This window comes from Aquila chrysaetos, chromosome 10, assembly GCF_900496995.4.
Source record: "Aquila chrysaetos chrysaetos chromosome 10, bAquChr1.4, whole genome shotgun sequence".
NCBI lineage: Eukaryota > Metazoa > Chordata > Aves > Accipitriformes > Accipitridae > Aquila > Aquila chrysaetos.
Window position 1 is genome coordinate 30,402,711 of NC_044013.1, and position 22,220 is coordinate 30,424,930.

Below are 22,220 nucleotides of genomic sequence, written 5' to 3' on the forward strand. Positions count from 1 at the left end.
CAAATCAGATCCAAGCTGTCCAGAAGGAGAACAGCCCAGATGAGAATCTAACCTGAAAAACACCCTCCACCTCATCCATCTGCCAACAGGATAAGATAGCTGATTCTGTCTCAAGACTCCCCATGTTAACGTCTGATCTCTCACACCATCTGCTGCCCCAGCTGTCTGCTCCATGGAAGGATCTGTCTCGATTCACATCTTCACGGGGAAAACTCACTTCCATTCATAGCTGCAAAAGCCTGGACCTGCCTGGGCAGGATTTCTCGTCTGCATGCCATCATCTGCCCGTCCCCCCATGGGTGACCTTCATGTCACACCATCTGTAACGCTCCAGAAAGGTCCCTGTTAGAGGGGAGGGAGCGAGGAGGGCGGTTTCGGCTAAAAGCTGGTCTTTGATCTACAGAGGTGGGAGTGTGGTAGAGCTTGGAGGTGGAAGAGTAGGAGGAATTGCCTCCACGTGAAGGGAAAGTGGTAGTTTAGGTATGGGGATTTCCTAGTTTATTGATGTTTCGGCAAGAGATGGCAGGGTAAGATCAGGTGTCAGTAGTTTAAGATGATATTTATAAAGTATTTATTTCTATTTACGTCACAAAAATCCCGTAAGTTGGGTCCTGGCCCGTGGACAACACCTCCCCGAGGCAGGGGAGAGCCTTGGCGGCGGGCCAGGGTCCCGGAGATGCCTTCCCCAGGACACCCCCGGTGTGCGCCCGGCAGCTGAGCTCTTGCCCTTGCTCCCCACCCTTCCCCAACCCTCTGCTTTGCCCCCCCCCTGCAGCTTAAACTACTCCCCTGAGCGGTGGCTGGACAGCCCACCATGTCTTCCCAAAGGAGGCAATTCCTACCTGCCCCATCTACCTCTGGAAGCGGGGGAGCCTGCCGTCTCAGCTGGCCGGGGCACCCACATCCATGCGGATGGGTAACCTTCCTTTGGAGCTTGGTCCTGCTGGAGGGAAAAGGAGGGCTCTGGGGATGGCTCTGCCTGTCACCTCATGCAGGGCTGTCCTTCCTGACCAAAAGCACACAGGCCACCTCCACTGTCCTGGTCTGGGGCTTTGTCCAAAGGGATTCCCCCCTCTTAGGGCAGGACGCCAAGGGTCCCATCCCTGTGGGGAATGTGGAGGTTCAAGTGGCTGCTTCCAAAGCCAGATGGGAAAGTTCCCCAGGAGCTGGGGTAGGAATGACCATCCTAATCCACAGGATCCTTGTTGCCCTTTCCAAAAAGGGCTGTCAAATCCTTTCTCCTCCTAGCAGGACAACAGACTTGAAGCAGGTCGAAGGAGCATGGGAGAGGCTGGCGTGGGGGTGTCAGGGTGGGGATGGGGCTTATTTTTACTATTGTAGCTGGCGTTTTCTCACTGCTCTTCCCCTCCTGCAGAAGTGAGCGCCCACCTCCTTCCCATCCTGCTTCTGCCGGCACGTTAATCCAGGGGGCTTCCCATGGCGGAGATGTCTTTGCCGAAAAGACCTTCTCCTCCAGCCATCACCGCTTCCCACCTCCTCCAGCAGCAGCTCTCCCTCTCCTCCTTCTCCCATCTCTCACCCATGGGGGGATGCTTTCGTTCTGGGCTTCCCGAGTGGCCAGCGGCATCTGGCACAGTTCTGAGCAGGAAGGCGAGCATCTTCCTCCATGCATCTCCTGGGCAGCCCCCGCCCCCGGCTTCGCTGTCATGCCTTTGCAACTGACCTTCCCTCGCACGGCACTGCTGCGCCTTGGCTCTGCCGCACCTCCCTGTGCTGTTTGTGGAGTGTGTGTGTGTGGGGGGGTGGGTGCGTGTGTGTGTATCGGATGTGGTGCCGTCTTCTCCTTGTTACGCTTGTGTCGTGGGAGGCATGGACAGGCAGGTGGGCGGAGGCTTGCACGGACCCCCTTGTTGCATGTTGGGTGCCGTTCAGCTTGGGTTTCAGGTGATGGAAAGGGTTTGGGGATCCTTCCAGAGTCGCTGCTGGTTCTGCCCAGCCTCGCCACAGCTCCTTGGGTGTCTCACCCCATCGCTCTGGCCCAAAGCCACAGCAGGGCTGCCCCTCCCAGCCCTGCTCCCCGGGCAGGTGGCAGCTTGCCTGCCCAGGACAAGGTCCCTATCAAACTGGGTTATTTTCCCCCCTGTGATCCATTTTAGAGACCTGGAGGCCAACTTGTGCCCTTTATGGAGGTGCCCGCCCAGGGGCGTGGAGGGGCAGAGCTGGGGCGAAGCAGGGGCCCAGACTGCCACATCCTGGCTCCTCTGCCCTGGGCAAGGAGTGGTTGGGACCATCCCAAATTTCAATGTAAGGGGCTTGGGGTGGAAACACTGGGTGCCCCAGGGGAGAGGGGAGGCTCTTCCAGGGTGGAGGCAGCTTCTGGCAGAGACAGAACCCGCGTCTGCCAGGGACCAGACACGGGTTTGCCGGCCACAGCTGGGTGGTGCTGCCTGTGCTGCAGGCGAGGGGCGGCCATGGGCTGGGCGTCCTCCAGACAGAGCTGAAATGTGCCTGAGGCCAGCAAACCTGCAGAGCAGACAGCTCGGCTGGAGGCCGCCGCATTGGGGGCCGAGGGAGACATGGCTGCTCACTGGATGCCCGCAGCATGCCTGTGGGACATCCCCGGCTCGCAGGCCACCGTTGCTGTCTTACTAGCTCCGCTCTCGCCAGCACCACACGTGTCCCCGGTCAGGCCCCTGTCCCCCCCCCCTCCCCTCTACCACCACAGCCCTCCAGGATGAAGAATGCAAACCTGAGGTTTAGGCACGACTGTGAGCCCCATCAGAAGGGAAATTTCACAGGGCACCGGTGGCATGGAGGGCAGGCGAGCGCCGGCAGACAGGCCCGGGGCCTGCAGAGGAGGGGAGGCTGTGCCCTTCATGCCCTCCGGTTCCTGCTGGCCATGGTGCCAACCCCGGGCTCTCCCTGCCCTGTGCCCGGGGAGTTGGCGCCTCCGGTCCCGGCCGTCCGCGCACACGTGAGGCTTGTTCGGTTCTGAAATAAATGTGGTATTTAACGCAAACACCCCCGCGCCACCGAGCTCTCCTTCCTGGGGCGGGTGGGCAGGGCGGGTGCCTCCAGGCCGGCAGCAGCGACAGCGGGGAGGCCCCCAGTGGCCCGGGAATGCGGGCGAGGGGGCTGTGCCGCTGTGGGGCCTGCTGGATGAGGTCGCACCGGGTGCGGGCACTAGCACTAGCACGGAGCCCCTCCTCGCGCCCCCAGTGGGCACCGCGCGCCCTTCCCGCCCTGCCGGGCACGCGGCGGGCGCCCTCCCGCCCCCGCCAGCGATTGGTAGGCACAGCAGGGCGGTGCTGGGCACCGCCCCCCCCCCCGCGGGATTGGTCAGCCTGGCGGAGCAAGGCGCAAGGCAGCGGCACTGATTGGCAGGGCGGCCCCGCCTTCCGATTGGTGGAGAAGGCGCCGCGCTGCCGCCCGGCGGAGGTGTTTGACGGGGCGCCCCGCCTCCCGCCGGGGGGATTGACAGGCGCCTCGCAGGGGCGGGCCCAACGGCGGCCTTCCGCTCCCGCCCCGCCGCCGCCGCCGGGCCGCGCGCCTACTTCCGGCCCGTCCGCGGCCGCTGATTGGCCTCGCGGGGAGATTGGCAGCCTGGGGGGCGGGGAGGCGGGACCGGAGCGACGCCTGGGCAGGAGGGAGCGGCCTCGGCGGCGGCGCTGCCGGCGCGGCGGCGGAATGGATCTGTTCGGGGACCTCCCGGAGCCCGGGTCCTCGGCGGCGGGTGAGGGGCCCGCCACCTCTGGGGCGGGCGCCTAACCGCCGTCCTGCTTTGCCCGGCCCCGGGGCGGGGCCTCGCCCAGGCAGGGCCTGACAGGCCGCAGGGCCCCGCCGGGCCTGCTTCAGCGCCGCCGGAGCAGCGAGCCCCTCCGGGGGCAGGCGCCGGCCCCGTTCTCCCGCCGCTACAGGGAGAGCACCGGGGCGGCGGTAGCAGCAGAGGGCTTGAGGGGCGGGTGGGGGCGGGGGCGGCTGCTGGAGGGGGTGGCTCAAAAACCCTTGGAGAAATTACAGGGTTTGGGGTTTTTTTGTGGTTTTCTTTTTTGCCTGGAACTCGTTCAGATGCAGAGCGTTAGCCGTGAGGTTTAGGTCGTGCTGGAGGCTTTCCCCTTTGTGCTGCTGCGGGTCGTGGGTCCGTGGAGAGCTGTAATGGTGTTACTTGAAATAATTTGGTGCTTTCTGGGCCCCTCCCATCCTGTAACATCTTGATCGGGCTGCTGAGGGATGTTAAAACAAGTTGAGTGAATTGCTAGCAAAAAAAAAATAATATCTGTTTTCAAGATAGAAGTTCACGTCATCCCCAGGCAGGTGGTTGTTTTGCTTGTGTAGGAGCTGCCTAAAGTAGAGATGGAAGAAAGATAGCCAAGGCTCTTCTCGGTTACCCTACCTGTGCTCACGTGGGGGGCAGTCCTTCCAGAAACCAACCCCTGAATGCCTGCAGCGGGTCCTGACTCTGCCCTGGTGTCTTACAGGGAAGGAAGCCCAGAAAGGGCCTCTGCTCTTTGACGATCTCCCACCAGCCAGCAGTGCTGACTCAGGTATGAGTGCTCCCTTCCTGCCGTTAGTTTGGCTTCCCGTGTTTTGCGCATCAGCATCTCTTGGGGTGAAACTCGTGTAAACCCTTTTTGTTAGACAGGATAAAGACAGTCGAGTTGTCAGCACCTGTGTGCAGAGCAGTTGCTTTCCTCTTCTTGTGTTTTTTTTTGGATAACCAGAATGTTATAGATGTTCCACATATGTTCCATATAAATATTCCCTGAAATAAATGTAAGGCCTGAGTTTGCCCCCACCGTCCAGTAACAGAAGTGGAAATTTGGCTCACTTTGGTAAACTAGCATTTTATAATTTCTGCACCTCAGAAGGGGTGTACACAGAGCATTATTCCCTGAAAGGAGCAAAGGTTTTTAGTTCTTCTTGCCTTTTTCTTGTGCTCCAGGAAAAGGAGGTTCTTTACTTTTTGATGATCTTCCGCCAGCCAGCAGCGGTGACACAGGTAAGGAGCTGTGTCAGCTCACCAAGCCTCTGCTGACCTGCCCTTCTCAGGAAAACCCACTGAGGTAGCCTGTTTTGTTGGCCCCACGGCAAGTTAAGCTGGTGTCCGGGTTGGCTGATACTGATCATGGCGATCTGTTTGTGCCCCGATTGTTTAAGTCGGGATTTTGACTCTTTAAAAGTACACTTAGATCTGTTCCCAGCAGTACATCCCTCCGATGTCTTTTGGGGACCCCTGTCGTCTGTGCCTGAAAGCTCCCTGCTTTGGGAGTGAAAGTACATGTGTACTTGCTAAGAGTGAAGGCAGCGCTGGCCTGGTGCTGCCACTGCCCTGGCTTCTGTTGCTTTTCGGCTGTGGGCACAGACTGCCTTCTTGTTCCTAGCTGTAAATGTCTTCAAAACCAGACTGCTGGTCTGGCAAGGCTTTCTGCAGGCAGCCAGGTGTTTGCTAGCACCTGGGAGGAGGTGAGATAATTTGCTATACTATATGAGCATAAATCTCCAGAAGGAAAAGGCTAGGGTTCTGACATCATGGGAATCATATTTTGTTTGCTAGCTTTAATTTGTAACCTGTCTTCTGAAACCCTTAGCAAATTCAGAGTAATAAAATACACTTCTTTGCATTGTTGTGGGCACAATTTATGGACACAAATAAAAATAATAAAAAAAAAAATCAGAAGTCCTCCAACCTGAAATCTTAACTTCCTGAGCAGTTAACTGCAAAAAAGGCTGGTAGCTAACAAACAAACTGTAGGTTGGTGGGGAGAATCGACAGCCTGTCAGCCAAACACAACGGTACTGTGCCTGAGGTAGGGTCATACAACATAAAGCGATCAAATTGGCACTTGCTGGGTTAGACAGCGATGTGTGCCATGGGTTGTATGTGCTGAGTGAAGTTGTGTCTGTGCGTTTGTGGTCAGTTAGTATGTCTTGTTCAGTAATACCTCTGGTCGCTTAATACTGTGTGAGCGTGCGAGCCTGCGCTCCTGAGAGTGCTTCAGTATAAAAGGACTAGCTGCTGAATTTATACAAGTAAAACAGAGCTGGAAGACTTCAGCCAACTGCGTTTTTGCTTTCTTTCAGCCTCCAGTGCTATTGAGCAGGTCTCATCAGCAGGGAGCCATGGGAAAGGGGAGAAGAGAAAGTCCTTGGAGGAGGAAGAGAAGAATGGCAGGGAAGAACTTGTGGAAAAGAAAGTTTGTAAAGGTTTTCAGACAGTTTGAAAACAAATGTACTCGATTTGTACTTTTGATGTTGGGCTGAGTAAGTCCAGACCAAAGCTGAGCTTTGGTTCTTCAGTCCACTTGCATTTTCAGCCTCTCGTAGGGAACAAACTGCTGTGGCGGTCTGTGGAAGCCCCTTGAGCTCCCTGGCACTCTCTGCCTCCCTCACCTGGGCCTTCTTACCGGCCCTGCTGAAGTGGCAGAAGCTGAGCAGCAAGCACCTTGGTGTTTGTAGGTTAAGTTCCTATGCTGCCAAGGAGGAGATTGATTGTGAAACCTCTGGAAGACTAGAGCTACACCAGATTCTTTTGCCACGTCCACAAATCTCTCCACTGGGTGGCTGCTAAGAAAGCCAGAGAGAGGGACTTGCTGTTACCTATAGGGCATTAGACTTCAGTGCAGGTGCCCGCCTGTTATGTTGCAGCTTTGGGAATAAGATGTGTTCAGGGGTATAAAGGAAGGGACATGTTCTGGAAACAGCAGACCCTGATTTCCTGGCCTTTAGCACCCTCTTTAAACCTGTGCTTTGTTTAATCTGCAGGTTCAGTGCCATACGCTTCCCCTGCCCCCCCCACCCCTTTTTGGTAAGAGCCCTGTCCAATGCCAGCAGTCCCACTTGGCTACAGCTGCCTGCCAAAATGGGGGCAAGCATTTTTTATAGCTGCTGACCTTGGGGGCACTTAAAACCCCATGTTACAAAATAAATATATCCTGTTCAGCAGAAAGTGCCAGATGTTTTGTTGCAGGACGAGGGCAGTACTTTGCTGCGGTGCTAGGATAGGGTTCTGAAAGCTGGAAAGTGGTCACTGATTTACTGCTTTTCAGCCTGAGCTGAGGAGACGGAGGAGTTTGATTTGCGTGCGTGTGTCTGCTTTGTTCCCCTTTAGGGTCAGCGGGCATTCTTGGATTGAAGGGTTATGTGGCAGAGAGGAAAGGTGAAAGAGAAGACATGCAGGATGCACATGTCATCTTAAACGATATCACTGAGGAATGCCAGCCTCTGCCCTCCCAAATGTAAGTGGGCCCCAACTGCCAGAATAAAGCTGTGGATGGCAGCCATCACAGGGGTGAAGGTGCTCCAGCTTGCTTCAGCTAAGCGCATGATATGATCCTTTTTGCTTTGAGCAGCTGATGCTCTTGATTACACATGTGTCCTGGTATGCGGTTTGGGCTTGTTATTGGGAGACCTGGGCTGCATCATTGGCTGTGTTCCTGGGCAAATCACAGGACTATTATATACAAATACCTGTGAGGGCCTGGTAACTCTGGATATTGAGCCTCTGTTACCCAAATGTAAGTGTGGGTGTTTAGAGATCCTCAGTTTAATTATAAGTAATCGGGCCTTGCTTTGGGGATTTTACAGTGTGTAAAACCCTAACTGTGGCAATGGAGAGCGCTCAAAGAAGAGAAAACAGATGTCAGAAATCTCTTAGCAAATTAACACATATAAGTGTCTGTAAGGGGGAGTGTGTGTATTTAAAGGAATGCTCTTAAGCATCATCCTGATACTGGATTTAGCTTCTGAACTAATATTGTCCCGAGAGCTTTGTGTGCTGAGGGACCTGTGTTTCTTGTTTGCAGCATGGTTTCAACAAGTTTAGGCATGGAAAGAACTGTAGGACTACACAGACTGATGTCTGTGTAGTGCTGGCGAGTTTGCAGTGCCCTTGGGGTGAAATGTTTAGCTGCTTTTATGCCAAGTTGTGGTCTATAAATTCTCTTTTGCCCTTCATTTTCTTGAGGGGTGGAAAATTACAGGAAAGTTCTCACCTCAGTGCTTGCACAGGTAAACCACATAAATGCTTGAATGTGTGAGCTTAGAGGTGTGCTACCTTTGTTTGTGCCTTGGAGTGCAGTATTTATTCAGTCTGGCTGACACAGGGCAGGGTGTTACGGAGACAAATGTACTCAATCCCACCCTCTGGCTAATGGCCTTTCTTAGCCCCTTTCTGCTGCTCTTTGTTCCCTCACAGCACACGTGTCTCGTACTTCGCTGTTTTTGATGGCCACGGGGGAGTCCGAGCCTCAAAATTTGCAGCACAGAATCTGCACCAAAACCTGATTAAGAAATTTCCTAAAGGTGAGAGGAGTGGAATAAGGGCTTGTAGGACAACCATCACCTTTTCTGCCTTGACATTATGGCAGTGGATAGGGAAACTTCTTTGTTTGGGCGTAGTTCTACAGTTCCCACCCCTTTTTCCCAGTGGGCCTGTGAGACTGCATTGTCTCCCAGGAAGGTTTTGGCACAAGGGTACAAGTAGCCAGTTGTAAACTGCTAAACAAGTGTGAGATGCACTGTTGCCAGTTTTGGCAGTGCCACTTCAAGCGTTAAAATATGCCTGTGGGGGTGAATGGTATGTCATAAATTCTCCACACATGTTACTGGGCAGATTTTTGGTAGTGTGAGCCCAGGATGCGCCCTAGCTGGTCTGCACAGGGTCTGAGAGATGCACTGCCTGATTGAACGTTGGATGAGCAAAGGGAGGGACTGGGATATGTCAGATACATTTTGGCTGGAGCTTAGTTGCTGTTTTCCCTGTCTGACAGGTGAGGTAGTCAGCGTGGAGAAAACTGTGAAGAGATGCCTTTTGGACACCTTCAAACACACAGATGAAGAGTTTCTAAAGCAGGCATCCAGCCAGTAAGTGTAAATGCTTCCCATGTGTTTGTATTTCTTAGCTTGCATCTCGCAGGCCTTAGTTCTGAGCAGGGCAGAGAAAACCTTGAGTTGTGTCTATGTGTTGGCAAAACCCCATTCACAGCTTAGCTGTGCCAGGCTGTAACTGCCTGCTGAGTGCCTGCTAGAGCTAGATCATGGCATGTTCTGGTTTTACTCTGTGGTAAGTGGTCTGTAGGACCCCTTAGACTAAAATACATGTTCGTAGTAAAGGAAGGAACCAAAACATGACCACGAATGCACCTCTGTCCTTACCATGGCATCTTGTTTGCCTTCTTTTTAAAGACTTAGCATGTTGCTTAAGTGACTTATCCCATACTGCCTGAGATGGGATCTTTGTGTTTGACGGCATCAAAGCGTGGCAGGAGGGCATCTGTAGAGCAGTACTTTGCAGGCTGCTGTGTGTAGCTTTCTTTAGAGCTGCATTCCTGTTGGTGAATATGTGCTTGCCAGTCTGGAGCACATCTCTGAGGTTTTTTTTAATGCCCTGTGTTGAAAGACTTAACTCTCCCAATGTAAGTTTAAATCTTACTTTCTTCACCTCTTTTGAAAACAGAGATGTTGATAATGAATGTCACTCATCTTAAGCTTGTTTCTAGCAGATTATTTTAAAACGAAGCTGAAAAGCACAGCAGCTACTTTCTGTGGGATAATTGCCAGCCTGTCTTCCAGCTGGGTTTTGAGCGCAAGCACCCTTACCTTCTCTCAGTCTCTGCTGAACTGGCACACCAACTGTGTGGACTAGGGAAGATGTAGATTGCATTTAAAATACAGTCACTTTGTTACCAGTCCTTTACACATTTTTTGGGGTGGTTTGTTTTTTTTTTTTCTGTTTCATAGTGACACCTCTAACACAGGCTGTTGGTGTATCTGATTCTGAGACTGCCTGCTAACTTGCAATTTTAAGTAAATTGCAAACTGGCTCAGTCTCTTAATCCTAATCAGATCAACAAGTTTGACCAAGCAAGAGGAAAAAGCTTCTCTGAGTCTGTCACAACAGTGTCATTCCCAAACCAGTCTCTGTTTCGTCAGAAACGTGACTTACGACAAAGGTGCTATAAAGGATCACTAGTGATAGCTGTATTGATGATGAAATGAATGTTCTTCATTCAGCCGCACCTTCAAAGTTAGGAAGAACTGGATGAACTATGTCTAGAAATTAGTTTCTCAAAGCTAGTTTCAGTGAAGTGTGTCACTGTAGCTGGGCTTCATTGTGGGGAGGGCTAGTCTGGCAGCTGTAATCTAAGAAACGCTTCTTGTTCTGGCTACAGCTGTAGAGATACAAGCTTAACTACAGCAAGTGAAATATCAGGAGAATGACTGAATGAGTCATGTTGCTGCTGAGGTGGGGTGGTAAGGACTGAGGCAGGTGGGCAGGGGCACTGTGAAAAAAGGAAGGGAAATGAAAGCAAAAGGGAAGGCAACTCTGCGGCAATCCTGGCTGTGCCTTCCTTTTGCTGCAAAGAAGGAGCCTCCCAAGGATGAGTTTGGGGTGCTTATTTGCTCATGATGCTATAGCTTCTGGGCCGTCATTGGGGCTGAGCCTGTTCCAGCCACAGATGAGCTTTCCTGGGAGCTGAGTGTGAAGAAGGGTTGATATGAGGAGCATGGCTGGCAGTATTTGAACCAGTTGGGCATTGGCTGTGCGTTTAGAAGGTGGTACTCTGTGCAGCTCCTCTGTCCTTGACCAGCTCGCTATTTACCACCGTTTCTCTAGCTGCTTGCAGGCAGCTGCTGGGGGCTTGTGCTAGCTGACTGCTGCGTGTTGGCAGACGACACTTCCTTGAGTCCCCAGGAGCACGCTGTGACTAACTTCTTAAACATTGTTTTCCCCACTTAGTAATCTCATTTTTGTTCCCTTCAGGAAGCCAGCATGGAAAGATGGCTCCACAGCTACTTGTGTCCTAGCTGTCGACAATATTCTCTACATAGCCAACCTTGGGGACAGCCGGGTAAGCAGAATAGAGAAGCCCACTGCTGGCGTCTCGGTTCTTCCGAGAGCCCTGAAGGGCGAGGTGTTTGTGTGGGATGTCCCAGTTGCCCTGAGCTCCCCAACTGTTCGTAGAAAGCATCTTGTTCTGGGTAGGTGCAGGGTACTTCTGTGTTGTCTCCCATAGTGTAAAACAACAGTGTGTGGTAGCACTCTCTTGGTGACGCTAAATATCTCACAGTAGAATAGACTATTTCAGTTGGAAGGGACCTACAATGGTCATCTAGTCCAGCTGATGACCTGTCCACTTCAGGGCTGACCAAAAATTAAAGCATATTAGTAAGGGCATTGTCCAAATGCCTCTTAAGCACTGACAGGCTTGGGGCATTGACCACCTCTCCAGGAAGTCTGTTCCAGTGTTTGACCACCCTTTGGGTAACAAAATGTTTCCAAACGTCCAGTCTGAACCTCCCCTGGTGCAGCTTTGAACCATTCCTGGGTGTCCTGTCCCTGGATCCCCAGGAGAAGAGCTCAGCACCTCCCTCTCCACTTCCCCTCCTCAGGAAGCTGCAGAGAGCAATGAGGTCCCCCCTCAGCCTCCTTTTCTCCAAACCAGACAAACCCAGTGTCCTTAGCCACTCCTCATAGGACATTCCTTCCAGCCCTGCCACCAGCTTGGTTGCTCTCCTCTGGACATGAATGTCCAGTACCTTCACATCCCTCTTAAATGGAGGGGCCCAGAACTGCACACAGTACTCGAGGTGAGGCCGCACCAGCACCGAATACAGCAGGACAATCCCTTCTCTTGACCGGCTGGTGATGCTGTGTTTGATGCACCCCAGGATGGGGTTTGCCCCCTTGGCTGCCAGGGCACACATTCCTGGCTCCTGTTGAGTCTACTGCCAACCAGCACCCCCAGATCCCTTTCTGCAGGGCTGCTCTACAGCCACTCCTCTCCCAGTTTGTACTTGTGCCTGGCGTTACTCTGTCCCAGGTGCAGAATCCAGCACTTGGACTTGTTAAATTTCATGCCATTGAAGATTGCCTGATGCTGCAATCTATCTAGATCCCTCTGCAAGGCCTCTTGTTCCTTCAGAGAGTCAACAGCACCTCCCAGCTTGGTACTGTGAACAAAATTGCTAATGGTGCATTCAACTCCTGCATCCAGATCACTGATAAAAATATTGAACAGCACTGGCCCTAAGACTGAGCCCTGAGGAGCACCACTGGTCACCAGTCACCAGCCTGACGTAGCCCCATTCACCACAACTTGTAGCTCGCTTTCAAGAAATTCTTCTTGCTGCAGTTTTGTTGTTATTTAGTCATGAGGGACTTTTGTCAGCACAGGCGATTCTGTGTCGTTACAATGAAGAGAGTCAGAAACACGCAGCCTTAAGCCTCAGTAAGGAGCACAACCCCACCCAATATGAGGAGCGTATGCGGATACAGAAAGCTGGGGGAAATGTCAGGTAAGTGCCTAAAGGGTGTGAGTGAGCAAATCTAAACCCTGGCCCAACTTTGGGCCCAAGCACTAAGTTTCTGGTGTTTCCTGAGCCCCGTGCATATGCTAGTGAGAGCCCAGAGAGAATCTGTTGCAGTCTGTGGGAGGCACAGTGGTGCCTGAGATGTCTAAGGATTCAGTGGCTTGAGTTGGTTGATGGGGGCTGGCTTCCCAGGGGCTTACAATGGCAGTGGAGTGCTGTGCTGCAAAGGCAGGAACCCATGTGAAAGCCTGGCAGTGTGGTGCAAGCATGGACATGCTTAAGCTTGACCTACAGAGCTGGACTTGGTTGTTTAAGAAATTATGACTTCCTGCACACTGTAGAGTGTTCTGTGAACAGAACTCACTTCCTTGCTTGCGACATCACCTCTCCTTCCTTGTCCGGTGAGAGGGGGGATGGTTTGAGAGGGCATGAGAAGCCCTTGATGTCAGTTGGTGTTGCTGCCCTGGGGGTTAGCTGATGCACTGAGGTGGTTTGCAGTAGGATGGAGGTTTCTGGAGCCAGAGTGGGATTATCTTAATGCATATCCTGTGCATGTAGGTGTGCATGGCTGTTTGGGCAGCTGTGTCTGACTTCCCTGGCTAGGTTCTCTCCCTTCTCTAAAGGCTGTTTCTTGATTTAATGGCATCCTCACAAGAGAGGACTCGGTGCAGGTGAAGTACCTTGGTGCCTGTGGAGGCAGAATGCCCCCCCCGGGGTGGGGAGGGGTGGGCTCAGTTCTGTCACGCTGCCGTGTCTGGAGCGCCTTGTTCCCCTTATCTCTGGAAAGCACATGCTGCTGCTTATGCTTAGCACTGATCTATCTTTGCACACAGGAAAGAGATGGGCCAGTGTCTGTTAGCTCTTTTCAGAACTGGGGAAACATCTCCCCGGCTGCCTGGGAGCCTCTCCCACTGCTTGTAATTCAATATTTTGGACCCAAGAGATAAGTTGCAGAGTGCATGAGCATCAGATCCCTTCTCTGTGACGTGCCTCACTTCTTGCTTTTATCTCAAGCGGGGCTGGTTGGACTAAGAGATGAATGAGCTTCTGGCTTTCCAGAGTGCACAGAAGAGCCTTTTGGGGGAGGAGATGCTGAATTGTTGGAAAGGTGGGGTGTAGGAAGGTGCTTCTGTTGGGGCAGCACTCAGTTAACTGGAAAAGTTTAGCAAACAAAACTGCTTCCTAAGGAGGACTGTAACTCGGGTTTCACAGAACTGGTTGCTGCGATCGGTGGTTAGTAAAGGCCAAGTGATCAGGAGAAAGTGCCATGGTTTTTGCTCCTTGGAACTGCCCCCAGCTGAGCCAGTCTGTAGGGGTTGGTGTCCTGACAGGCAGAGGACAGGAGGGGCTGCTGGCTCAGACCCTGGTCTTGCCTGCTGCGCTCTGTGCTTCTATTGAAATGCAGTTGGCTAAGATACCTTGCCAAAAAATAATCTGTGAATTCAAACCTCTGCCTCTGGGAGTTCAGCTCAGCACATAACTCTTACTTCCCTGGCTTGCTAGGCTAAGCAGGACTTGAGTTCGGGCAGGGAGACAGAAAGCAGTCTTGAATTCTCCTGACTTCATTTCTTCCTCCCCCTCTCCACTTGTTTCCCAAGCTTCACACAAACACGCAGAAAGGGAAAGAGACTTTGAAGGGAAGATTTGAACTTGCTGGGGAAGTGGGTCAGGATTTGTACGAGGCAGCTGAACGCACCATGAAGTCCCATCAGCCAGTGCAGTGAGATGTGCCTGTGTGGGGAGGGCTCTCAGTGTTTTCTTTCCTTGTACAGGGACGGAAGAGTCCTAGGAGTGCTGGAGGTTTCCCGCTCCATTGGGGATGGCCAGTACAAACGGTGTGGTGTTATCTCTGTGCCAGATATCAAACGCTGCCAACTCACGCACAACGACAGGTAAAGCGTGCCCGTGCACAAGGGGATTGGCTGCATCCTAGTTCTGCTCAGCAGAAGTAGCACAAGCTGCACAACGCCGTATGCTCTGCTCTTAGGGCCAAGGCACTTCAGACTGATCACGCAGAATTAGAGCATGCTCTTACTGCTGATGTCTCTCTGCTCCTGTTCTTACCACTATAGTGGGATAATGCTGCTGCCTCACTCTGTCAAGATACTGTGAAGGCTCCTGTTGGAGAAACTGGCCTCACAGCAGTGATAACATACATGAGCCTTAGACTTCCTTCGTGCTCTGAATGAAGCAGTTTGTTAAGGCTTGAATTCTTGGATCCCTGTCCCGTCCAAGGGTTGTTTCTAGCAGTCATGGTACCCACAAATACCATTGCATTTGGCTCTTGATATTTGGAGATTTGAGATACTTTACTAACATATGATTGGCAATGACAAGTTGCTGTGAGCTTTCAGGTCAGTATGGCCCTGCAGGCTCTCCAAGGTGAGAATGTAACCCAGTACTGCTGCTTTTTCTGGGATTAGAGTTGCATATCAAATGATCCACTCAAATATTTCTAAAGATATTCTGAGTATCAGGCTCTGAAACGACGTCTTCAGAGACGTGCTGCTCTGGCAGGCTGGCCACTTCTGTGCAATAGTTGTAGTTTTCCTTGTCTGGTGACTCTGGTTAGGGCTCCTGGTTAATACAATCCCCTGTGCAGGCAGGGAGTGCACAGCAGGCTGCCCCCCACCATCCTCTGGTGGGGAGCTAGGAGGCAGTTCTCCTGGCCTTGGGCTTTGTGTCCCCTGAACATTCTGCAGCCTGCAGCAATACCTTGTGGCAGAGTTTTCTGATCACAGTTATGCCTCTATTGCTGGGTTAAGCTGCTTGCTTTTCTTTTTAATATTTCTGTTTAAATTATCACATACCTCAGGAGCGTGGAAATGTAAAGGATTTAAAGGGATGCACATAAGGTATTAAGCTGGCTGTGTTTCTCTATTTCCTTGCATTAGCTACTTCACAGGGAAAATATGTGAATGAAAAGGACTCAAAGGAAGGAAGCAGTTCTTAGAGAAATAATGGAGCTTTCCAGCAGCGCGTAGTATATGGTCTTGCCTAACGGTGCAGTGTCAGTAGGACTGTCAGGATGTCCTGATCTAGGTCTTGCATTGTTTGCCTGACTCTTTGGCCTGTACTTTGAATTGGCTCAGCTCTGTGAATGGTAGGTTCTGGAGCACCAGAGGACTTCTGGTGCTTCCGAGGGATTTCCAGATGAGCTTTATGGCATCTTCCCTTTCGATTGGAGCGTGGGTACTCATAAAATAGCTTGGAGGGATTTTGCTGAGGCTGGGGAGCCAAAGATTCAGCCTTGGAACCTGTCTCTGCTTGATTTCCAGGTTCATTCTGATAGCGTGTGATGGCCTCTTTAAAGTCTTTACACCAGAAGAAGCTGTGAACTTCATTGTGTCCTGCCTGGAGGTGAGAAGGCAGCGTGGGGGCTGGGTTTGTCAGGGCAGGGGACACGAAATGGAATGCTTCCAGCTTGCAGAAATGTACTTCTGCCAGGGTATCCTCCCTTTTACATGAGGTTGTCCTTATTTGTTTTGCTTCCCCATGCTTGGAAATTACTATGTGCTTGCATCTATGTGCTTTGCTGGGAGCAATCAGCATCGTCTTTCCTCATCCCAACAGGATAAGAACATCCAGATGAGAGAAGGGAAGCTAGAAGCAGATGCTAGATATGAAGCTGCGTGTAACAGACTGGCCAACAAGGCAGTACAGCGAGGGTCAGCGGACAACGTTACGGTCATGGTGGTCCGGATAGAGCACTGAGAGATGAAGTGCGGCAGCAGGATCCCCAGCTTGCAGCGGATGTAAGGGAAGGAAGAAGTCGGTGTGCGTGTATGTGTGGCCAGGGGAGGGAGGGTCCTGCTGGATGCTCTTCAGTGTAAATAAAGGTGTTTTTTTTTTTCTAATAGTTTTAGCTCACTTGGCTAGCAGTGTTTTCTAAGTGGCTGCCACAGTGGATCAGCCTATGCGGAAATCTCTTGTCCTGTCAACCCCCCGTGAATGTCTTGGCAAACCAAATAAATCCATTTTGCAGAGGTGCTAGCAAGAGCAGGCATCTGTGGGCATGAACTCTGCCAGCTGTTCCAAATGGTGCAGTTCTGCTGTTCATTTCTTTGAGCTTTGTGTGAGGCCCTGGGAGAGTCCTGAGCTCTTAAGACTCAGTGGGAGCTCCCAGTCGGGCTGTAGCGTACGGACTGTGCAGTACCCCAGGTCACCAGCTTGTGATGCAGTGTGGGCTGTTCTCTTAGTGCTGGGAAGGAAATCTTTTGGTTCTGAAGCTGGGTTGTGAGGTTGCATGAAGCTGAGTGATACAAACTCTGCTTGCAGAGCAGCAGCGTACCTTCCCTCTGCTTGCAGAAAACATTGAGGTTTTATCCCAGTTGTTAATATGGCAAAAGTAGCTGGAGTTTGCTCCTGATGTTTATTGGGAAAGTGTGTTCACCAAATGGACCTGCCAGGCAGCTGAGATAAGGGCAGGCTCTGTGTTTGTCTGTGTGCTATCTGAGGAGCAGGCATCTCGGGTTTTAGGTACTTGTTGCTATTAAGTGGCCTGTATCTCATCCCATCCCCATTTCTCTACCAGCTGTTGCTGCAGAGAGTTGGTGTGATGTTTTCCAGAAAAAATTTGGCTTAAGACCAAATGAGAGTGTGAAAGCTAAACAGATTGGGCTACCAAAGCACTTGAATTCCAGATTACTCAACTTTCCTGTCCTGTGGGTGAGACAGTGCAGTGAGGGAGATGAGCCAGTGGGTCTGTGCAGTGGTTTCTTGCGCAGCCTCCTCACTCTGCATGAGAAACGGTGCAGTCCCAGAGAGAGGTTGGGTAGGTTGGTGGCAGTGGTGCCTGCCATTTTGTGCATAGTCCTGTGCAGGGTTGTGAGGCTTCCCCAGCTCTTTTCCGTTCCCTGTGTTTTCTGGAGCTTTGGGAGATGGTCTTGGATCCTGGGCTATCCGTTTTCTTGAGCACGCAAAAGCTGTCCTGTTGTTTGGGACAGGTGACTTGACTTCTTTCATCTATTTGTGCTACAGTAGAAGTCAGTTCACAGGCGGAGTTACGGCCTAGCTCGCACTAGCTTTCCGCATCTTCTGCAGAGCACTGAGGAAGGAAGCACGCCTCTGGCACATATTTTGGGTAGCGCGCGCACGCGCGCACCTCCACCAGCTTGTTCTGCTCCCAGCCATTCCTGTGTACTCTGATGTAAGGTTACACTGCAGGGTGAGCTGAGAGGGAATTGCCCGTATTAGTAACACGCTCTGCTGCTTCTGCTCTTGAAAGCCGCATCTGGAGAGCCAAGACAGAGTAGTATGGAGTTTGTTCAGTCTGTGGCAAAAGAAACCCTGATGGCAGATCTCAGAAGGGCAGCTCGCCCTCCCTTCTCCTCTTCCTGCTTTTCACAGCTCTTGCACTGAGGAGAGCTGTGTGCTGCGCTGCAAGAGCTGAGCCAAGCACCTCTCTCTCTGGTGCTCCCTCCAGGAGGCCCCTCTTAATTCCAGTGCAAGAGCTGGTGAGAGCAGTATCAGGTTGTCCTTCTCTGACTGTCTTCTCTCCCCCTCCCTCCTCTTAAAACTCTTCTTTCCTTCCTTTTGGAAAGAGTACTGAAAGCATAACTCCAACTAGGAACATAATGCACAGTGTTATGGTACAGTTAATAACTGTTTCCATAAAATGGATCGTATTTTCCAATTTTCAGGGCAAAGGGGAAAAGGAAGCACTGTGGAGCAGGTTTCACCATGCTTGTGAGTAGCCAGACAGTTAGAAAGGCAGGTTCAACCCCAGCTTTAGTGGAAGTCAAAAAACGGTTTGCTTGTATTTCCTGGTAGGGTGGGGTCTGCAAGAGGTTTCCTGAAAATAAACTCTGCCTGCTGTATTGCTCAGCAGCATCCTGCTACCATGGGGAGCTCTGGGACCACCACCCTGGGGTGGCCCATGCAGAAGTGCTGTACATGCAGCTCCCCTCATGCAGCACCCCTCCCTTGGGGCTGACTGAGTTTCTAATCCCACCCCCCCAGCACCTAAATTAGCCCCTCAGTAGCTCCAACTTAATCAAGTCTTTCAATTAACTTTCAATTTTGTGTTCAAGTGCACTGGGCTCTTTATTTCTCACTCGCAGAGGACAGCTTACCAGCTCGGCAAGCCCCACTCTCCAACAGTGAGTCCTTTTGTATCTTCTTGGGTGTGTTTGGTAGGAAGGGACGGTGGCTGATCTGACCGAGACTGCCTTGGCTCATGGTCATGCATGGTAACTGGGAGATGCTGCCCAGGATGAGCTCCTCAGCTGGGCAGGAGCTGCAGAGGCCTCGTCTCTGCCAGGATGCTGCTGCCCATCCGTTTGGATGGGGGAAAAGCACATCTTTCCTTTCAGAGACAAGTTCTCTTTGCCTTGGGGAAGAAGTCGGCATTAAAACTGCACAGCCAGAGCCCTCCCTCCCACCCCCCCCGGATCCAAACATGCCCACCCACGAAAAGCTGCAGCAACAGCTACTTCACCAGGCTCCTTGAGGAGATGGAACCTGCAGAGGCGGCCAGGCAGGGCCAGGAAAGCCCTCATGAGCAAGGTCCAGCGCAAGGAGACTGCTTTCCCCTGCCTACGTGCACGGATCCCTTGGGGAAGGTGGGGCTGGATGCAGTTTGGGCTATCTCGTGGTGTTGCTGGCACAGCTTGCCCAGTGTGTTACATGCTACTAAAAAATAAAACGTGCGGCTCCCTTGCCCCACGCCCAGCCTGCCCTGGTACCTCTCCTGCAGCCCTCACTCCAGCACGTAGCCCTGCGCCCATCCTCGGCTCAGACGGCTATCAGAGCCGAAGCAAGGAGCGTATCTGAGTTGCCCACGGCCTGGGCCCTGTGCCATGGGCAGGGAGGGAACGCCTGGCGTGGAAGGCCACGGGACAGGAATTTGCTTTAATCGAATGTGCGGCATTATCGGAACACTGCTCTGCTTTGAAGATTAGCTGCAAAGGACGTTGGCTTCTGCCAGCAAATATTCACTGCTAATACATTGCAGGGAAGCTAAAGCAATACAAATAATCTGTTATGGGCTGCTGAGAAACTGGGCAGGGAAATCTGCTGAGAGCAAAAATGGAGGTCTAGGGCTTTGTCCCAGGCATCGATGCTGAGCCCTGCAGAGAAAGCAGCTGGCTGCTGCCACTGTCAGCAGCATTTTCCAATATAAACTTCCAGCCCTAGCCTTTAGATAAAAGTTAACTCCTTTAGCTCCTTGTCAGGCTTTTTATTATTATTATTATTATTATTATCCTCCTCCTTTCCTCCCTGATCTTTTGTCCAGCTTCAGATAGTTCTGCAGCACGAGCAGTATTGGGCCAGCCTGCAGCTCCTGCAGCAGCGGAAGGTCTTCCCTGGGCTTGGTGCTGAGCCGGTGAGGCATGATGGTGGCTGGCAGAGGGAAGGGTCCTGCCGCTCCTGGCACCAATTCAGTTCCCTGGGTGGTGCCCAGTGCCTTTTCACACACCCAGCAGAATGGCACTGAAATCAGAGCCACTTTGAACGGTGAGGGGAGAGCCTGCAGCATTGTCCACGAAAACAGAGGCATACTGCCCAGCCTGGAGGGAGAGAGGGTATAATGGGGCTGGGACATCTCTGGGTACTGGGCACAGCCTGGCAGAGCAAAGGAGGGTGCTCTCCCCTGTGCACAGCAACTGGGAGCTGGAGGGGCTGCTCCCCCAGCATCCTGGGAAAAGGATGACATGGAGGCCGGTGCGGCAGACCACCCACAGTATGTGCTGTAGTGTCCCAGCAGACCTCAGCCCTGAGCATCCTTTGGGCTTGGAGCTGGGCTGAGAAACAGACTCCATGCCTGGCCCTGGATCTGGTGCCATGGAAGGTGCCTTCCTGCCTGACAGGTTCCTGAGCCGAGCTGGTACCACTAACCTGCAGGTAAAGGACTCCGGTAACGGAGATGGTGAAAAGGTCACTGCCACTCTCCAGCTGGGACACAGTCTCCAGATTGCTGCAGAAGAGGGAGGGTGGTGCTGGGGAGAGTGTGTCCCTCCTTCCCCTGCTGGGGCTGCTGGACTCCCTCCTCCCTCCCTGGCCCAGGGTCCCTCTCCCCTCCTGGCTTTGCCCTGCCCTACCTGTTGTGCTGGCAGTGGGACTGCACGCAGATCAGCAGCCGCAGATGATTCCCCCTGCGCGGCTGCCCCTTCCTCTGCTGCTCTCTGCGCACTGGGACAGAGGGGAGGGTGAGAGCCATCCTGGACCTCCCCGGCGGGTCCGTGGGGGGTCCCCGAGGGCTCACCGATGTGCAGCGTGGCCGTGAAGGTGTAGTACCCTGTGATGGGGGCTGTGTACTGCCCACTGGTCAGGTTCAGCCCCGAGCCACGGTGGAACATCCCCTCCCTCTCCGGCTGGGGATGGGGAAAGGGTCGTGTTAAAGAATCGGCCCCTGCGCGAGGGCGGGTGCCCCCATGGGCAGGAAGATGGAGCAGGCCGGAAAGGGCAGCAGGTTGGGCACTCACGATGTAGTAGAGCTGCAGCTCCTGCCGCCCTCTCTGCTCGACGGAGATGTTTTCGCGTGTCCGACAGTGGAAGGCGGCTTCCACGCGACGGTGGGACCTGGCCTGTAGGTTGCCTTCACCGCTTTCCTCCTCTTCCTCACGGCCTTCCCAGGCCTTCCTGCGCGTCTTCGCCTGCTCCTTCACCATGCCTGACCCCAAAACCCGACCAGGGCTCGCCTTTAGGAAGGAGCCTCGGCTTTTCCTGGCCCCAAGAGGAGCCGGCGCCCGGCTCTGCCGCCCGGCTCCGCGGTGCCTCGTCCCCGCTGTCCCCTCTTCCTGCCCCGGGGTCCCCCCCCCCCCCCCCCCCCTTTCCTGCAGCACTCCCCGGGGCCGCTGGGTACCTTTCAGCAGGAGGTGCAGCTCCCTCAGCAGCTCTTCCAGCACGGCGGGGGCCCCGGGGAGGGCAGGGGCAGCGCCCGGCACACCGACTTGCAGGGCAGCCTGGGCCGGTTGTCCCGGAGATTGGCCTCCGGTTACCGGAGCTGCGCCAGCCCCCGTCCCGTCCCGCATCGTGCCCGTCCTGCCCCGGTCCCGGCTGCGGCTCCCTCGCCCGGAGCTCCCAGCCAGCAGCAGCCACGCCTGACGGGGGTCCACGCCGCCGGCCCGGAGGGTGGCCGCCCCCGGCCCCCCGCGTCCCGCCTCCGCCTCCCTCCCCGCGACTGCTCCCGGGCCCGACGACCCCTCCCGGGCCGCCCCCGCGGAACCGGCGGCGCAGAGCAGCGCCAGGCACAGCTCCGGCAGCCGCATCCCGCCGCCGCCGCCGCCGCTACCGGGAGGGAGGGCGGCCCCGGCCCCGCCTCGGGGCCTGCGAGGGCGCCGCGGGGCCCGCCCCGCTGCCGGGGCTCGGGCAGCGCTGCTGCCGCGGGAGAGACCCCGCTCTCCCCTGCGGGAAGCGGGGACCCCCCGTGTGTGAAAGCCGTGGTGAGCGGGGGACGCTCCGCTCCCCCCCCCCCCGCCCCAAGGCGGGGGGCTCCCCCCAGGACCCGCAGAGCCCCTCGGCATGCTTCGGAAACAATAAAAAACCTATCACAGAGCAGATTAATCCTCAAACGACGGTGACAGAGCTATGATGTCCCGGTGCTGGTGGTGGGACCAGCCATCGGGGAAGCATCGCCTTGTGCTCAGCCCATCCTGGGGCGTCCTCTGCCACCGGGTACCAGCAGAGATGGGGATGGGGCAGGAGGCACTGCCCAGCTCTGTCCAGGCACCCCAAGCCACCGGGGTGCCGGCTGCTTCACCATGACCCTGGGGTCACTTCCCAGGGTGCATGCTGCTTATCCCAGGACAGAAATCATGCTGAAGCACCCCACTGCAGGCCAGTGTGCCACCCAAGGATGCAAAGCATCCAAAAACTGGTTTATATCTCCTGTCATTCTGCTCCATGGGGCACTGGAGTGTGTCTGACACTTCCGTGTGGGCCACTGAGGTGCTGGAGAGCTTTGGGTGTCAGGAAAGAGATTCCCCTGGTCCTCCTTGTGTTTG

At 53.9% G+C, this 22,220-nt stretch overlaps 3 protein-coding genes across 8 annotated transcripts in view; 2 read left to right on the forward strand and 1 right to left on the reverse strand.

Moving 5' to 3' along the window:
• The window catches only part of KIF1A (kinesin family member 1A), a 42,474-nt gene extending 39,494 nt beyond the window's left edge, over nt 1–2,980 (forward strand). The window contains 1 exon segment of the mRNA XM_041126812.1: nt 9–2,980. Within this exon segment, the coding sequence (XP_040982746.1) occupies nt 9–51 (43 nt within the window). The 3' untranslated portion in view covers nt 52–2,980.
• A 594-nt stretch (nt 2,981–3,574) lies between these two features.
• Nucleotides 3,575–16,312, forward strand: LOC115346811 (ILK associated serine/threonine phosphatase). Of its 2 annotated transcripts, XM_030027294.2 has the most exons (12): nt 3,575–3,694; nt 4,440–4,505; nt 4,904–4,960; nt 6,043–6,165; nt 7,070–7,196; nt 8,156–8,262; nt 8,730–8,823; nt 10,724–10,811; nt 12,137–12,258; nt 14,046–14,165; nt 15,552–15,633; nt 15,847–16,312. In XM_030027294.2, the coding sequence occupies exons 1-12, from the start codon at nt 3,649–3,651 to the stop codon at nt 15,985–15,987; spliced, it is 1,173 nt and encodes a 390-aa protein (XP_029883154.1). In that variant the 5' UTR covers nt 3,575–3,648; the 3' UTR covers nt 15,988–16,312. The 2 variants fall into 2 exon arrangements, with proteins under 2 accessions (XP_029883154.1, XP_040982717.1); XM_041126783.1 differs by lacking the exon at nt 3,575–3,694 and having other exon boundaries at nt 3,952–4,505; nt 6,043–6,133.
• Nucleotides 16,313–16,946: 634 nt separating this feature from the next.
• On the reverse strand, nt 16,947–21,486 carry ERFE (erythroferrone). 5 transcript variants are annotated; one of them, XR_005933394.1, is made up of 7 exons: nt 21,080–21,486; nt 20,700–20,887; nt 20,480–20,588; nt 20,316–20,406; nt 20,113–20,191; nt 18,348–18,550; nt 16,947–17,506 (listed from the first exon to the last, which is right to left on the reverse strand). XR_005933394.1 is itself a non-coding variant. In XM_041126785.1 (6 exons), the coding sequence occupies exons 1-6, from the start codon at nt 21,483–21,485 to the stop codon at nt 18,497–18,499; spliced, it is 927 nt and encodes a 308-aa protein (XP_040982719.1). In that variant the 5' UTR covers nt 21,486; the 3' UTR covers nt 18,293–18,496. The 5 variants fall into 5 exon arrangements, 4 of the variants coding, with proteins under 4 accessions (XP_040982719.1, XP_040982720.1, XP_040982718.1 ...); XM_041126785.1 differs by lacking the exon at nt 16,947–17,506 and having other exon boundaries at nt 18,293–18,550; XM_041126786.1 differs by lacking the exon at nt 16,947–17,506 and having other exon boundaries at nt 18,293–18,604.
• Nucleotides 21,487–22,220: the final 734 nt, after the last annotated feature.

What these genes read in the sequence shown, in the direction of transcription:
- ERFE (XM_041126784.1), bottom strand. Translation starts at nt 21,485, where the DNA reads ATGCGGCTGCCGGAGCTGTGCCTGGCGCTGCTCTGCGCCGCCGGTTCC. An exon ending in GCTGCACCTCCTGCTGAAAG is followed by an intron (nt 20,888 to 21,079) that starts GTACCCAGCGGC and finishes TTTTGGGGTCAG; the next exon opens with GCATGGTGAAGGAGCAGGCG. An exon ending in CACGGCCACGCTGCACATCG is followed by an intron (nt 20,407 to 20,479) that starts GTGAGCCCTCGG and finishes CCTCTGTCCCAG; the next exon opens with TGCGCAGAGAGCAGCAGAGG.
- LOC115346811 (XM_030027294.2), top strand. Translation starts at nt 3,649, where the DNA reads ATGGATCTGTTCGGGGACCTCCCGGAGCCCGGGTCCTCGGCGGCGG. An exon ending in CCAACCTTGGGGACAGCCGG is followed by an intron (nt 10,812 to 12,136) that starts GTAAGCAGAATA and finishes TTGTCAGCACAG; the next exon opens with GCGATTCTGTGTCGTTACAA. An exon ending in TCATTGTGTCCTGCCTGGAG is followed by an intron (nt 15,634 to 15,846) that starts GTGAGAAGGCAG and finishes TCATCCCAACAG; the next exon opens with GATAAGAACATCCAGATGAG.